We start from the raw sequence: 17,459 nt of genomic DNA, 5'->3' as shown, positions 1-17,459 counted from the left end.
TACTTCACAAAGCAATCCAATGAAAAGGTATTAATATTATCCCAATTTTCAAACAAAGATGGTTACAAAGAAACTAAGTGCTAGAGTTTCAGATTTAGACTCATAAAATCCAACTTTGAATCTTGCATACACAATGATGGGTTAGAGAAGTAGTGAAAAGAACAAAATAACACTTATTTAAACTGAGTCACCACCAATACCTTTGGCTTATAAATGTATCCTATTATCATTAGTTCAAAAGTTTATCATTTACACCACCCCCCTCTACTGCTCAGAAAATATCTTGAAGGGAGGGAGGGAAACAAAAGAGTGTTAAGAGCCAGAAGAAAAGAGGCTCTGTGAAATGCTATCTTTAAGGCATGACCCAGACACTGCAATCATGAACTCACACTAGCTGTGGTTTCCTAAGACTGGGCCTGAACAAGACTGGCCCTAACAACAGCCAATCATGGATTGGACAGGAGCTCAAGAGGCCCTACTCCACTCCACAGCACTACTGACTACTGATAGACTTGGGGAGAGAAGTCCCTGCCTTCAGATATGCACCCATTTGTGAGCATTCCAAGCTTCTATAGACAGTTCCAAACCCATGGTCACACAGATGTCTCTGTTTAAACTCAGTGGGTCACAAAACAAAACAAAAATGACATGAATATGGGAAATGTGAGGAAAAGATTTGGGGTGGGGTGGGAAAGAAGGATGGCGGGGGCAGGAGTGAGACAAAAGAGGGTGGTAGCAAGAGTAATCAGAATGAACTATATGCATGTATGAAGCTGTCAAAGAACAAATTCACTTAAGGAAAAAAAAAAAGGTTATCTGTCTTCATCCGCTGACCAAATCCCAACATCCTATAGTCCTTTCTAAACATCTCCAGCATCATTCATGTGTACTGCTGTTATCAGGAAATAACTGTGATCTAACAGCCTTGTTATCTATTAGTTCAAAGACAAAGGTAGCTACTATTTACTGTGCTCTGGCCCTGTTCTAAGTCCTTTACAAGTCTTAAAACACCAATCATAACCGAAATCAACCTATGTGGGTAAAATTACCTCATTTTACAGATGAGGAAATCGAGTCACAGCGAGTTAAACAGCTTGCTCAAAGTCATGAGTTATGAAGTGACAGCCAGGATTTGAATATAATCTGATGGCACTGGGTCCTAGTTTTGGTCATTGTTTTTTTTTTCTTTTTAAACAACTTACTCAAAAAAAAGTCTAACTTATTTTGTTTCAATATTTAGTGTCAGAACAGAGTGTTTTGCATCTGCAAGCAGAAAGAGTACTTCATCTCTCTCTAAGGTAGGTAACAGTACAAACTTCCCAAGATACTTTATCTAATAAATATTTCTTAATGGCAGTACAATACGAAAAGGAGCCCTCTTTGCACTCAATATAAAATTACTCAAGAACCATCTCACAGTTTATGGGCTGGAAAGTGGTCTGAAACAGGACAATTCTATTTTCCTAGGTGTTGGGACAGGGGCGGGGCCGGGTAGTTTAGAAACCGACTCTGCTTTGCTGGAAGAATCCTCAAAACAAGAAGGAAGGAAGCTGATGAACAGAAAGGGGGAGGGGGTCTTCTAAAGTATCCCTTGCAACTGCCAAATTACTACACTTCCGTTAATAAGAGCAGGAGTTGGGGGGAGGGGGGTAGTCATTTCAAACTGTTTCTCCCTCTGCGTGCTAGATATTCTAAGTCTCGTCTTTTGGTTCTGAAAATCAGTCAACTTTGCTAACTCCCTGTCCCAGCAAGCCACGAGTCCTCAGAGTGCAATTCTGAGTCTGGCTTCAATCGATCCAGAGTGGAGTCAGTAAAGACGACTCAACCATGGCTTCCCTTCAGACTGTGGTTTCCAGGCAACCACATTAGGGCGAGAAGTATCTGTGCCTCCTACAGGGACACCCCACTAAGAGTCCCAGAAGAAGCTGCGGCGAATCCTGAGCACGGGGTTGCAGGAGCCCCTCCTGGTATTCTTGCCTTCCAGCGCCCCGATGTCGGCAGAGGGACGCACTCTCACCTTCGTTCCCTAGCTGTCCGTCACCTGGGCGCCCATCTAGTCACTTCGTACTTTTGGAGTCCTTTCCAGTCAGCCTAGAAGGGTCCAGTCCTGAAGCCAAAAGGAGACAAACTATAGAAAACGGATTCCTGGGAAATGTAGTTCTGTTGACTCGCATGCACGGGCTCTCTGGGAAAGAGGGACTACAATTCCCAGAAATCAAAGCGAAGCGAGTCCGCCACTAAAATATGTCCCAGCAGCTAGAATTGAATTAAGTGGGAAAAGTCTGTGGATCTTCGCTTCCTGCTTTGGGGTCTCAACAGTTCTAGGAAAAGCACGTTAAATGACTTTTCTTTTAAACAAGCCTTTTTTTCCCATTTTCATTTAAATTAGAAACAAGATTGTTTTACATGTCAATCGCAGTTCCCTTTCCCTCTCCTTCTCTCCGCCCCCCCCCCCACTAACACCCTACCTATCCCATACCCTTTCAGCTCCCCAGGGAGGGTGAGGCCTTCCATGGGAAGGTCTTCAGAGTCTAAACAAGCCTTTTGTATGTGAGAAAATGTAAACATAATGATGTAATGAAAAGATACTCTAAGTTAATGCGTTTTATACTTCTTTCAGATAAAAGACCTACTCACAATAAAAAAATGTCACTGCAGATGGTAACTGTGGGTCATAATATAGCCTTAATTCAACCAGGCTTCTCACTGATGAATTTTGATGGTCAAGTATTCTTCTTTGGCCAAAAAGGCTGGCCCAAGAGATCCTGCCCTACTGGAGTCTTCCATTTTGATATAAAGCAAAATCATCTCAAACTGAAGCCTGCAGTTTTCTCTAAAGATTCCTGCTACCTCCCGCCGCTTCGCTACCCAGCTACCTGCTCATACAAAAGCAGCTTAGAGTCTGAACAGCATCAATATATCATCCACGGAGGGAAAACACCAAACAATGAGCTTTCCGATAAGATTTATATCATGTCTGTTGCTTGCAAGAACAACAAAAAAGTTACTTTCCGTTGCACAGAGAAAGATTTAGTAGGAGATGTCCCCGAAGCCAGATATGGTCATTCCATTGATGTGGTATATAGTAGAGGGAAAAGTATGGGTGTTCTCTTCGGAGGACGATCATACATGCCTTCTACCCAGAGAACCACAGAAAAATGGAATAGTGTAGCTGATTGCCTGCCTCATATTTTCTTGGTAGATTTTGAATTTGGGTGTGCTACATCATATGTTCTTCCAGAACTTCAGGATGGGCTGTCTTTTCATGTTTCTATTGCCAGAAATGATACTATTTACATTTTAGGAGGACACTCACTTGCCAATAACATCCGCCCTGCCAACCTGTATAGAATAAGGGTAGATCTTCCCTTGGGTAGCCCAGCAGTGAATTGTACAGTCTTGCCAGGAGGAATCTCTGTCTCCAGTGCAATCCTCACTCAAACAAATAATAATGAATTTGTTATTGTTGGTGGTTATCAGATAGAAAATCAAAAAAGGATGGTTTGCAACATTGTCTCTCTAGGAGACAACACAATAGAAATTAGTGAAATGGAGACCCCAGACTGGACCCCGGATATAAAGCATAGCAAAATATGGTTTGGAAGCAGCATGGGAAATGGGACTGTTTTCCTTGGCATACCAGGAGACAACAAGCAAGCTATGTCAGAAGCGTTCTATTTCTATATGTTGAAATGCTCTGAAGATGATGTGAGTGAAGAGCAGAAAATCTTCACAAACAGTCAGACATCAACAGAAGATCCTGGGGACTCCACTCCCTTTGAAGATTCAGAAGAATTTTGTTTCAGCACAGAAGCAACCAGTTTCGATGGTGATGATGAATTTGACACCTACAATGAAGATGATGAGGATGATGAGTCTGTAACCGGCTACTGGATAACATGCTGTCCTACTTGTGATGTGGACATCAATACTTGGGTTCCATTCTATTCAACTGAGCTCAATAAACCTGCCATGATCTACTGTTCTCATGGAGAGGGGCACTGGGTACATGCCCAGTGCATGGATCTGGCAGAACGCACACTCATCCACTTGTCAGAAGGAAGCAACAAATATTACTGCAATGAGCATATACAGATAGCAAGAGCATTACAAACTCCCAAAAGAGGCCTGCCCTTGCAAAAACCTCCAATGAAATCACTCCACAAAAAAGGCTCTGGGAAAGTCTTGACTCCTGCCAAGAAATCCTTTCTTAGAAGGTTGTTTGATTAGTTTAGCAAAAGCCCCTCAGATTCAAGTGCACTGATTCTTAGACCTACTTTTTTTTTTTTGGTTTTTTGAGACAAGGTTTCTCTGTGGCTTTGGAGGCTGTACTGGAACTAGCTCTTGTAGACCAGGCTGGTCTCGAACTCACAGAGATCCACCTCCCTCTGTCTCCTGAGTGCTGGGACTAGAGGTATGCACCATCACTGCCCGGCTAGACCTACTTTTTAAATCATAGTGATATAAATGGTATTTTGACTTTTATTTACTGAAAATCTCTGTGCTGTGTTTTGGTTGTATAAATTAATGCTAGTTTTGATGTAATGTTAAGTATAGTTATTTCAGCATGTGTTTTTAACATTTTATTCAAAAATTTCTTAAATGAGAAATGTTATATAATTTTTATTCAGAATAGTAGTGATAAAGTATAAATAGAACTCTTGCATTATTTTGTAACAATCTACATGTTGAATAGTAACTAAATACCAATAAATAAACTAATGCACAAAGGAATTAAATTGTTTTGTATAACACATAGCCTATAATTGGTTTAAAAAGTTAAAACCAATATCAACTATATCCCACACTGCTGCTCTTTATAAACTTTAAGGCAGCCCCTTAGATTATACCCATGAACAGAAATATATACATATACATATGTATATATATACATATATATATATATATATATATATATATATATATATATATATATATCACAAAGGGAAAACTAGTCTACATCAAGCCAGGAATGATGACACATGTGTGTAATCCTGGGACATGAGAAGTGGAGGCAGGTGAATTATGAGTTTGATTCTGGCCTAGTCTGCGCTGTACCTGAAAAAACAAAGTCTGACCTTGATAGAAGACAGAGTAGTTGTAGCATTGTCACCTCCTGTGGTGGTTTGAATGCAAATGACCCCATACGCTCATAGGAGATGTCACTATTAGGAAGTGTGACCTTATTGGAGTGGGTGTGGCCTTTTTGAAGGGAGTGTGCCACTGAGGATGGGCTTTGAGGCTTTAGAGGCTCAAACCAGGTCCTGGTGTCATTCTCTTTTCCTGCTGCATGCCAATCCAGATGAAGAGCTGTCAGCTCCTTCTCCAGCCCCACGTCTGCCTACATGCTGCCATGCTTCCTACAGTGATGACAATGAGCTAAATTTCTGAGCTGCAAGATAACCTCAGTAAGGGTTTTTCTCTGTAAGTGTTTCAGTGGTCATGGTGTTTCTTCGCAGCACTAGAAATCCTAAGACACCTAACATTCCAAAAGTCCTGAATTCAATACTGTGGTACATTTTCTTGAATAATCTACTGCACTTCAGAAGGGTCAAAACATATGCCAACCATACATCTCTGTCTGAATCACTTTGGGGGCTCGCATTCAAACCCTTCAAAATCAATGGTTCATCCCTTTGAAACTGCTCAACTGTTGTCCCTCTTCTTCACTGAAGATTGTTATTATCTCTGAAAACAGCCAAATGTCATTCAAGGCCCAATAATGTGCAACCCTGAATATTGCATTACTATTTTAAGTGAAAGGTGAAACATAAATATGAGCTTATACATGATTTGGGGATTTCACTCTCAGAAAGGCTTTAATACTAAATCCTGAATGGTTTTCAAAAAGAGTACAAGAATGATATCAAGTAAAAAAAAAATCAGTAAAAAGAAAATTTTCACATTCCATGAATGAAAACTCTTAATTTCTTGTATGAAAAGCACCAAATCCCTCATTGTGGCTTAACATGATTTTTTAGTTCCATCCCCTCCTTCCCTGAATCCCCTATTGTTAGAGTCCCATCATTGTTCAACATTCTTTCTCCAAAATAAAAATAAGTGGATGACACTTGAGGAGAAATGATATTTGAAGTTGACCTCTGACCTCCACAGACACATGCACATATGTGGGCATACTTCTGCACACACATAACCATGTATACATATGAACACACACAAATTTTTAAATTCCAAGATCCATATTAAACATGGGGCCTGCAAAAAACAACAAAATTCATCTTTAGAGAACTTAATGTCCCACTATAGAAAGAGGCCAGGGACAGGACAGGCAAGGTATAGAAACCACGTCTGGGGCTGGAGAGATGGCTCAGCCATTAAAGGCTAGGCTCACAACCAAAAATATAAGAAACCACGTCTGTATATTCTTGAGCCATTTATGTAGTAAAGGCTTCCGTGCAATATTAACTCTTTTCTAACCTGGAATATGCTGACAAAATTACAAAATAGGGCCAAAACATCTCAAATTTTCTATCTCATATCAACCTTTACTGAAGAATTGTTGTGGCAAAGATTTTTTAAATGCAAACTAAACCATTTGAAATAGTATACAAAATGTATAGGGATCATTCAAAAATGGGGGATCTGTGTTGTACAGGATGACCAAACCATTTGTGACAACAAAAAATATGGACTTCCTAAAGAACAAGATGGAAAGATAGTTATAGAAACTGATCAATTCATTAGATTTTGATCTGACCTCAGTATAGAAATACACAGATCTTGACTTCCAGGTAAATTAGGATATGTGTGTGCATCCATGTGTGATTGTGTGCCTTCTGTGTCTGTCTGCCTGTGTACACACTTGTTCCTCTGTGTGTGTGTGTGTGTGTGTGTGTGTGTGTGTGTGTGTGTCCACGAGTATGAGGTTGTATGCCTGTGTATGACTGTGTGTGTGAGTATGTACTTGTACATGTGGAGCCCACAAGACAACTATTGGTGTCATTCTTCAGGTGCCCTCCACCTTTTCATGACAGGGTCTCTCTCTGGCATGGAACTAGCCAAGTAGGTTAGACTAGTTGGCCACCTGAAATTACCTTGCCTCCACTTCTACCACCCTGGCTTTTTATGTGGATTCTGAGGATCAAACTCTGGCAAAGCACTATAACAATCAAGCTATCTCCCCATCCTGGAATGAACTGGTTTTTAAATCGGAAATGCATTGTCATCATCAGGAGAGGACAAAAAGGAATAAAAGGAAAAAGGAAATTTCCATGGGACAGAAGGAGAGAGAACAGGGGAAGAAACAACTTCATGAAAATATGAGACTTCTAAGTACTAATAACCCTGCTTCATCTCTTCCCACCTAAACTGGGGCACAGTTGTCAGAGAAAGTAGGACATTAATCTGTAGACAATGTACCATTGAAGCAAAGGGGAATAGTTAAACTTGCTTTAAATGTACACACATAACCTTTCTTATACTTGAACAGAGTCCTTTGAGCTTAACACTTTCCAAGAGCATCTCCCTTATGCCTGGCTCCAGCATATTTAGACTTCATCATGTGATCACCTCAGACGCTACTATGGTGTCCTTTTACATACAGGATATGTCCACTGGGGCCCATACAATAAAGCTTCTGCCTGATTCTCCAGTAGTTCAGTCCCTCTTCCTCAGTCTGCTACTGTCCACTTGTCTTTCTTAAATTCCCAAACACTCTGGATGCTTTCCTACCTCACAGTTTCCCCATAAGCTGCCGGCTCTAGGCAACTGACCTAACTTCATCCCTCATTCGATCTGTATGTAACCCTCTAACTTCATTCAATCTGTCTCCACTTAAATATCCTTTCTTCCCAGGAGCTTTTTTCTGATGCCCCAATTTAAATTCTACTGTCACATTGTACTTTATACTTATCTATTGTGATGGCATCTAGTGCTTTCCCTCTGCCACACCAACTAGAGTATGATACCAAGCACTCAATAGTCTTCTTGTTGGCTTTATGTCTAGCTCCTTGTGAACCAAAACTATGCTAGATCTTGCCACTAGATCTCAGTATCAAGCATACACTGCCTGCAGAGAAGAAGCATCCCATAAATACTTAAAATAGAGGTTGATAAGCTGCCAAAGGAGAGAAGTTACCAACAGTCTTACATCCCTGTAAAGCCTCAGAGCAACCCAATGATGGTACCAGAAAGATGCCCCAACTGTGCAATGGTGGAACTTGTGGTAAACTAACAGTTGTCTAATTAGATCTAAAGCCCATTCAATTAGTGGAAATTCATGCCTGATACTGTAAACCTGGCCAGGAGCTCATGTTTAGAGGTGTCATTGAGCCTAACAGAGGATCTATATTGCCATATTACTGAAGTAATATAGTTTTCAATTGCCTTCTAAATGTCTATCCTTACACACACAGATCACTGCATCTCTCACCCCTCAACTAAAAGCTTCTTTTTGCAGCAGACAGAAACTGTTAGAGATATCCAAAACAGGTCAAATTTCAGAAAATGAGTGACCTTGGTGCACCTAGCCCCTCAAATGGGACATCTATAACATAACCCTGAAACCTAAATCTCAGGAAAAATCTCCAGAAAAGGAGATGGATATATTCTAAGAGCCTGTGGACACGAATAACTGCCATATGGTAGCTTCTTCTGGACCAGACAGGGATGTTACTCCCGTGAACTCTCAATTAACATGGCTGCCTGCACAAGTCCTGCAAAGACCACACCAATCAACAAGTTAACATGAATGGAAGAAAGTTTCAAACTCTCCTTCCCCGAAGATGAGCTACAGGCAGTCAACGGCTGCTGAGGGAGGGAGAACCGCTTCTGTTTTGTTTCGTTTTGTTTTGTTTTAAGGTGGTGGTGGTGGTGGTGGTGATAGTAGTGGTGATCTTGCTGTTGTTTCTGAGATGATGCCCCAATCTTATATGCTCAGTCCTAAACACATGCAAACAAGGGAAACACTAATTGTACTCAGTAAGTTGTGTGTATGTATACATATATGTGTGTGTGTGTGTTTATTTTGTTTTATATGTATAAAAGCTGTTATATATAAAAAGCTTTTATACATATAAAACAAAGACAATATGTATGTAAATAAAAATAAAGACACAAGAAATACATTTGATAGAGGCAATTGGAAGATACAGGAGACATTAAAGGAGAGAGTGGGGTTGAAAATTATGCAAATACAATGTATTTATGTATGAAACCTCAAATAAAATAGAGGCTGACATAGTTAGAAATGTTATCATGAAGGATGCAAACTTCATTGGGCCTTACTTTTAAGTAAGGAGACACTACATTCGGAAAAAAGCAGAATTAATATTTGATTATTCAAAAACTAGGTCCAGAAGCATCACCAGGAGCTAGCTTGTTACTAACCATGTTCTTATGATCCCAGTTTCTTGGAGAATGGGGTGGAGATGATAAATTAGTATAAGGAAAGGCAACTGGGTCTTGGGGACAAGCTATTTCTCTGTAAGTACCGGCTTTTAAGAACTGATGTAGCTATGGAGAGAGCCAGACTGAATCCCAGTCTACAGTGAAATGGAACATGCAAAGCTACAAGAGTAGATTGTAAAGATATGACTCTGGCTATGATATACTTCCCTGGCCTCTTGTGAAAATGGAGGTCACAGAAGTACCTGGTTCAAAAGGATAGAATGTGGCAACACATGTACAGTGCTTACCACAAGAAAAGAAGTCTGGTAAATGAAAGCTATTTGGTTTTTATTTGGTTTGGTGTCTGTGTGTATTTAGTTGGCTTGATTGGTCTTTTGAGACAATTCCCCAATAAGTCAGCCTTGAATTGATAACTCTTCTGCCTCAGCCTCCCAGAAAGTTGGGACTCTACACACTTCCAACCATGCCTGTTTTATTATTAATATTCCTAGCACTTGAGCAAAGAGCCTGGGATCTAGCTAGTTTTGCGATAAAGTAGGTAGCTATCAACAACTCAACAATCAAAATTTCCACCATGGGTTTTGAGTTTATAAGACTTTTTTAGAGAGCAACCTCTGGTTCCAGAAGATTCTCAAAAGAATTAAAAAGGTTGACTATTTACATTGAGTATCTGGAAATTCTTTCACCCTGCATTTTGATAAATATATTCTTTCTCACTAATTTACTTCAAATATCACTGTCTTAATTCCTTTTCGTATTGCTGTGATGAACCACCCCCAACAACTCAAGGGCAAAAATATTTATTTCACCTCCTAATCCAAAGGTATACATCATGGTAGGGAAATCAAGGCACTGGGAGCTTGAAGCAGCTGGTGTGGAAACAGAAAGAAGTGAATGCTTGTACTCAGTTCACTTTCTGTCTTTTTATTCACTCCAGGATCCAACCATCCCCAGGGATGGTACCACTTACAGTGAGTTCTTCTCATTGGTTAGCCCAATGGAAATACACTCCCACAGGTATGGCCAGAGGCCTGTCTCCCAGGTGATTCTAGGTCTCCAGTCACCAAATTCATTTTTTATGGCCTTCAAAAAAAGGGTGGTAATTTTAAGGATGGGCAGTCAACATTATTGATATAGAACAATAGAGCAACAATATAAATCGCAACGCCTGTCATTTTCAAATATTAAACTTTATTCCAAATACTTTAATACAAAATTGTGAATAACCATAATACTAATGAGTAAAATATTAAAATATAAAAATAATTCCTGGAACTTGTTTTCTTCCATTTGAAACATTTAACATGAAAATACAGGTCCTCAAATCAAATAATACGTTGCATCCTGGTGTCTAAACCTCCCCTAAAAGGAGAAAAGTAGACTCTTGGAAGCCACTAAACAAAAGATATCATTACCTGTAAGAGAATAAACTGAAATACAATCCTAAAAAATATCTCCAAAAACTTTGAGGTATGCTTACATAGATACTTTTTTAAAGAAAAAATAAAGAGAAATGGGTACAAACTATCAATTTTATCTTAAAATATCTTATCATAGGAAAATTAGAATAAATGTCATACAATATCTAAAGGCATACACAAATGTAACCAAACACCACTTGCAAAACTAGTCTAGCTAGCATATATCTGACATTCCAGTTACACACAATCTGGGGTGGGAGGGTTGTAAGTTCAAGATCAACCTGAGAAAATAGTGAGACTTTGTCTCAAAAAATAGTTAAAGAAAGCTGGGCATATAACTCAGAGGTAATATGTTTGCCTAGCATGTGCAAGACCCTGCCTTATTCCTACAATCCTGCCTCCTAACTGTGGAATTTGAAATCTGTGTGAAATCATATAAAAACCCACACTTTCAAACCCCACACCCCAGAAAAAAATCTTTGTTTTCATGCATATTTTGTGAAAACAAATTGATAGAAAATTAAATTCCAGTCCACCAGAGAAAGAAAGACATTTTTCCCTGCTGCTCTGGCATCTGTGCACATGTTTATTAATCCCAAGACACTTCTTAACCTCACACTGGCCATTCATCAATTTTCATCAGCTACCATCACTGGTGCCCACAGTGCACAACAGAAGGCTGGCAGGTAGACTTGCAGAACCAAGTTTCAGAGCAGAAAAATACATTGCACTTTTCCAGCCCTGCTCTGTGTTTAAAAAAAAAAAAAAAATCCTCTATTCATTTCGGTGAATTTCCCTGGAGTATGTACCTGCATTTGCAATGGGCATTGTTAAAAAATAAAAGTAGAGTATTAAAGAAAAGTCTAGGATATTGCAATCTCCACAATGAGAGGGGAAAAAATAGCCATAGGCGGCACTCTACATATTGAAATCCTGTGACCAGGTGTTCTTGAGGTTTATAAGAATGTGATCTGATTAGGGGAGTCGGGAGAAGGTTGTGCTATAAATCATGTCCTGAGTCAAATGCTTCTGAAATTGTCCTACAATGCTAGCAAGGGGAATTTAATATTGGACAGTATTTACAGTGCTGCCAATTGACTAACAGAGGGAATGGGGAAAAACATCTACCAACCAGTGCCAGCATGCTCTGGGGAGCAGGATGACGGTGGGAATTCAGCTGTTTATTAGTGCACAGATATCTGTAAGGATTAAATAAGATGAAAGAACTGGTGGTTTGGAAGCCTATTTGTTTCCAAACTACAAAACAAAGAGGGGTTTTAAAGTAACACTTAAATGTGTATATGTTTTTGGCAACTACATTATGAATGCCTTTGATACATTCCATACAGAGAGCAAAGAAAACTGCTGCATCTTTCAATGGAAAACACTAAATTCAATGCCAGCATAGGCACTGAATGTGTGCTACTTAGGATAATGTCACCGATGCACACTTGACAACTAAATTACAAAGCTCTTTGATATACTGTGTATGAAGACTGACAATTATGACCAATAAAATCAAAGGAAGAAAAAACTAATTAACACTAACATATCATTATGACTCACTAGCATATAAAATCCCATGCCTGCTCTTAAATTGCTGGTGCCTGGCAAATGCTGAACTCCTAAGGACATGAATAGTTTCCAAATAACTGCATCCGCTGGAGGGTTTATGGGTTCCTTAGAGGTTTGGCCCAATTTTATTCTATCCAATTGCCCAAGACAAACAGATGACTTTAAATTCCATCCCTTAGGATTATAAACTGTAGTGGTTAGTTGTAGATCCTAACTAAATTCTAATGCTACTGTATAAACAATATAAATATAGTATGAAGAACACAGAATTAAGAGACAAAAGGCTTGGGTTCAACTTCAAAATCAGGTACTAATTATCCCTGTAACTTCAAAAAAATCATTTAACTTCTATCCAATGTTCCCCTCTTTACAGAGCTGTGGCAAGGAAAACAAATGTGAGAAAAAAATCCAAACGTGGTAAAAAGTAAATAATGTACATGTGTTCATTCCTCTACTCTATTATGAGTAGACTCCATCTAAACTTATCAAAAGGAAAAAGTACAGCACTGTCCTGTGAGTAAACTCTGGACACACTGACACTCAACTGATCATAATCTAAAGAATGACACACTTCAGAAGAGAGGCCTCTATGAAGCCTACACTTATTCAAATTGACAAATGCTTCATATAGAGAAAATCCGCTGACATTTTCAGCAAGGCATTAATCTGCCTTTATGCAGTAAGGAAATGTGTATTTAAAAAAAAAATCTGCGACCTTGAGATGGTATGGGAAAACATTGAGACTATAAATTACTTTTAATTAAAAAGCAAAAATAAACAACCAGAGTTGGCTATAGATAGCTAAGCAAACATGAGTTTATCAGATTTAATGGGTACCTGTAGCATTCTCTAACTTCATTATTGAAAAGTTTATGGCACCAGATGACCTCCCAGACACTGAAGGTGACAATAGTGATGCTATTTAAACCTAGAAAAGACTGATTTTTCTGAAACACGTCTTGGTGCAATTTATTTCTGCATAAATATGCCATACAAGAACATGAACTGAAAGCCCTTGGTAAAGGTCACCATGTCCTACAAATACACAGGGTTGTTAGGGAAACCCAAATGATTCCTTTGAATCTTGTAAAATAAATCAACATGTGAAATTTACAAAATAGTCCCACAAAATATGAAGTGGAAAAAATGTGTTATATCTCAATACAAAATATAATAAATTTAGATGAAAAAAAGACATGCCCAAGACAAATTCCTTTCCTAACATGCTTGGCTGTTCTTTGACAGCCCTGGCTTTGATTGTCGTAACCCACAGTGCCATGCACACACTGTACATCCTTGTCCCCTGCCATTACCACTGTTCTCAGTTATTGAGCTTTCAAAGAACTGATTTCTCCTGCTGCTCTTCTGTACTCACTAAACGGTTCAGGCAATCATCTCATCGACTATCCATCCCTGACCAGGTGACAGCACTTCTGGCCTGTCACTCCAACCTGCCACCCCTTGGGTGGTAAGCCTCCCACACACAATGATGTGACAGGTGCTAGGAGAAGACCTCACTGCCACCCAAAGGAAAACACATTTGCAAACGGCAACTCATGTGTGGTCATCCTGCTTAAAACTCCATTGAATCTTGGATTTCCAGAGAGTCTTCGATGCCCAAAGTGTCCCCTAAGGTCTCCTTTGAGTTCATGGTAAACCCAGAGCTTTTCAGTGCATTATGAGCATTCATGAACTTCTGGAGGTATTTTGAAGTATACAGCCAGTGGTGTTTCAGGACATCTTCCATCTCGTAGCACTTGGACTGCCTGGCATTCATTTTCCTGAAGCGTCTAAACAGTTTATTGCCAGATTCATTTCCTTCACTTGCCCATGCCCCAATAGAACCATCCCTCTCAATTATTTCAGGGACATGTGCCAAGGTTTTGTGAAAATAATTAGTGATTTTGCCCTCGTATCTATATTTGAACTTGGTAGAGAGGAGCTCAGCAAAACGCTGTGAGTTGAAACTGTACTGGCAGAGAGACTCTGGGCACTCTTTAGCAGGACATGATGAGCGCCACACTGGTTTCATCTTCAAGTAAAGGTCCATCAGCTCCCTGAGAGCTTCATGCCTCTCCTCAGAAGGAATTAACTCACAAACTGCATCTACAGTCTCTTGGGTCATAAGCTTCCGGGCAAAGTTGCCATTCATCCTCATGATTGGTTTCAGGTTCATCCTTTTCCGGAGATGTTTATCCAGTGTGGCCTGCCATCTCTTCCTTTCCTCTTTAGAGGCATTGGGATTTTTATACACTTCCCCTATCTCCAGCTGGAAAATCTTATAGAATTCAGCCGCATTGCCAATATCACAGTGGAGTGCATCTATGGAAGGGACTGTTTCGATGAAAGGTTTGGCAGAGACCCCTTTCACCCGATCCCGGAGTTCTTCCACTGACTCGTGATAGGGATTGGACCGCCAAACCTCATAGCGCTCCAGGTTCTCAGCATGGCTTCTGGTTATGGAGTGGAAGACAAGATTTTGAGAGGCTTCCAGACGAGTGGCATCACAAAGTGTACAGATGTAGACTGAGCCAGAGGCTTCCAAGCCTTCTACTTCCCGGACAAGTTTTTCATCATATCCAGTGCCCCTGAAGATGAACTTGAAAGTCCTGAGGATGCCTCCCATCTCAAGCATTAATTCACTGCTCTTCATGGCTTCCCTTTCAGCAATGAGGGGGCTTAGGATAGCAGTCAGGGTCTCGTGATCGGACTCATCTGCCAGCATAAGACACAATGGCTTGCAACACAGTTCAGAATTGGGTTTGGGTTCCTCAAACACCTTCACATTCTTCGAGTCATGATCTATCGTAATTCTCATGACTGTGAATGAAAAACGAACCGCCTTTTCTGGAACTGCAGGCCCACTCCCATGCTTCTCACTCACATCCCCCATCCCATCGCAAGACTCCTTCACCACTACCGTGAAAGGACCATTCAGGTAGTCATCAAGATCTTGTGATCTCATGCCTTCCAAGATATCTTCTTCCATGTCCATCAAAGCAGACACCAAAGCAGAATCATAGCGGAACCTCTTTGCAATGGTATCCACTGGGTATTCATCCACAGAGGAGGCGAGTCCAGACAGCCCATCAATAATTCCAACATCAGTTCTGGAGGACACATTCTTCAGAGGGGGCTGCCACTCAAAGGGGTGGTAGCCTGGCAGAAGGACTTTCTCAGCATTTCGGAGAGCATGCAGAGGCTGAAAAATCTGCCTCCCGGTGATGGCTTTCACAGTCCTGTACATCTTATGGTACTGGCTGCAGCTGAGAAAGGTATTGACCCGGATGGCCAAGCAAACAGCTGGTTGCAGACCAGAGCCCCGCCCCTGCATGATAGCCTCTAGCTCATCAGCTTGTCTGTGTTCATTCCTGGCCCTCAGTGCCAGCAGGAACAAGGTCAAGCACACAGATTTCACATCTCCACCTTCTTCTTTGTCAGCAAATTCTTTGACTTGAATCTTGAGCTCCCTCAGCCTATGTTTCTGAGCCCTGCGTGTCAGTGACAGGAGATGTTGACGAGGCCGCCCTCCTTTATTAATATGCACCAAAGATTCTTTAGACTCTTTGTGGCTTGAAACATGGTGGTTATATTTTTCCAGGCTCACCTCCTCATTGCACTCTTGTGCAGGACACTTCACCATCAGAGAATTCAAGACGTTCAGAAAGGACTTCACTGGACTCTCCAGGTCAGTAGGGAAGCATGGATATCGGCAAGAGGGACAATAGCTGCCCAGGACTTTGAGGCATCGGAGAATGCAGATCCTGCAAAATACATGCTTGCAGCTGGTCTCCACGGGGTCAGCCAGAATGTGTTCACATATCTGGCAGGAGATGGATTTCACAAAGTGTGCTGGGAAGTCCACTGCAAGAAGCTTGGTACTGAGATGAATCTTACTGCAGTTAGAGATCTTCTTCATGACTTCCTTACTGCTGACCCTAGCCTGAGCTCTCTTGCGCTGACGGTCCTGTCTCGCTTGGTTGAGCACAGTTTTTAGTTTCTTGCTGAGCTGCACGTTGGGCTGGTGCCTCTTCCTCTTGAGTCCCTGGTGAGTAGGGAGGCAGATGTCACAGGATGGTGTGTGGGGATGCCACTCAATGGTCGCTTTCCTTGGGAAGTAGACCTCACAGGGGGCACTACTGAACTTCCTGTACATAATGCCCCAACAGTTATGGCAGAATTCAGTGGGGTGGATCGAGTCAATATCTGCCTTCACATCAATCCGGAAAACCCTGGCAATGAGGTCTGGCCAGGAAGTGACTCTCTTTTCCTTCTTTCGGAAAAGGCTTTGTGTTTTAGTGTCCACAGGTCCGTGGACTGGGTACCTCCGGTTGTGAGCATCACTCTTGAAAGGATTCCCACAGATGCGGCAGAAGTGTCTAAGCCTGGCTTGGTGAATTGCTTTTTCTCTTGACTTCCCATCTGCATGGAATTTCTTTGAAAATTTAGGGTGGAGTTTCAATGCTCGTTGAGTCAGAGTTGAATTCTGACCACCAGGCTTATCCGGAACCACTGGAGACTGCTCTAGGTAAGGATTCCCCTCTGAGGAACCCTTCTTTTGTGCTTCTTCGGGTGCCTTTTCAAAGGATCGCACCCTAAATAGCTTAAATTTCCACTCAGAAAATTTGATCTGTGGGTGCTGAATTTCATCAGGGGCAGGACTGAGTCTCAGGGTGGGTGGCAAGGAGACAGCCATGTTGGCTAAGCTACCTGGGAACAGTGAAAAAAAAGTCAAGTTAAGAAAAATATCAATATCTGGTTGCTGTATCTTGGCAATAATTGAGATTGATGCACTCAAATTTTCATTCATTAATTCTTTCCAAAAGATATTTATCAAATCTCCTACTGTGCTGGGTACTGATAGTATAGCCAAGAATAGTCAATCCTTTTTCTAACAGTATTTGGGGCCGCTTAGACTATATACATGCGTGATTTTAAATATTGTATATGGGTAAATTTTAATTCCCTTGCCACAAAAACCTTATCTTGAAGATAGCATCATTGAATGATTGATTTCATTTCCCAATGCCCCTAGTACCTATTAGGATACCAATAGTTGTTTGTAAGTAAATGCAATGATAAACTGAATACTAA

General features: G+C 40.8%; 3 protein-coding genes across 3 annotated transcripts in view; 1 reads left to right on the top strand and 2 right to left on the bottom strand.

Annotated features, from left to right (window-relative positions):
* Iftap (intraflagellar transport associated protein) overlaps positions 1–2,148 on the bottom strand; it is a 71,584-nt gene extending 69,436 nt beyond the window's left edge. Inside the window, exon 1 of the mRNA XM_027422403.2 lies at positions 2,018–2,148. The gene's annotated coding sequence lies outside the window, so the exon portion shown is untranslated. The remainder of the gene's footprint in view (positions 1–2,017) is intronic.
* Positions 2,149–2,393: 245 nt separating this feature from the next.
* On the top strand, positions 2,394–4,230 carry Rag2 (recombination activating 2). The gene has a single exon (XM_027421034.2). The coding sequence runs from the start codon at positions 2,578–2,580 to the stop codon at positions 4,228–4,230; it is 1,653 nt and encodes a 550-aa protein (XP_027276835.2). The 5' UTR covers positions 2,394–2,577.
* Positions 4,231–13,938: 9,708 nt separating this feature from the next.
* Positions 13,939–17,061, bottom strand: Rag1 (recombination activating 1). Its single transcript, XM_027421033.2, has one exon. The coding sequence runs from the start codon at positions 17,059–17,061 to the stop codon at positions 13,939–13,941; it is 3,123 nt and encodes a 1,040-aa protein (XP_027276834.1).
* Between the last annotated feature and the right edge of the window lie 398 nt (positions 17,062–17,459).

Source organism: Cricetulus griseus, chromosome 6 (genome assembly GCF_003668045.3).
Source record: "Cricetulus griseus strain 17A/GY chromosome 6, alternate assembly CriGri-PICRH-1.0, whole genome shotgun sequence".
Taxonomy (NCBI): Eukaryota; Metazoa; Chordata; class Mammalia; order Rodentia; family Cricetidae; genus Cricetulus; species Cricetulus griseus.
The sequence above is the reverse complement of the archived record's forward strand: the minus strand, read 5'-3'. Positions and strand labels throughout refer to the sequence as shown.

What these genes read in the sequence shown, in the direction of transcription:
- Rag1 (XM_027421033.2), bottom strand. Translation starts at nt 17,061, where the DNA reads ATGGCTGTCTCCTTGCCACCCACCCTGAGACTCAGTCCTGCCCCTGAT.
- Rag2 (XM_027421034.2), top strand. Translation starts at nt 2,578, where the DNA reads ATGAAAAGATACTCTAAGTTAATGCGTTTTATACTTCTTTCAGATAAA.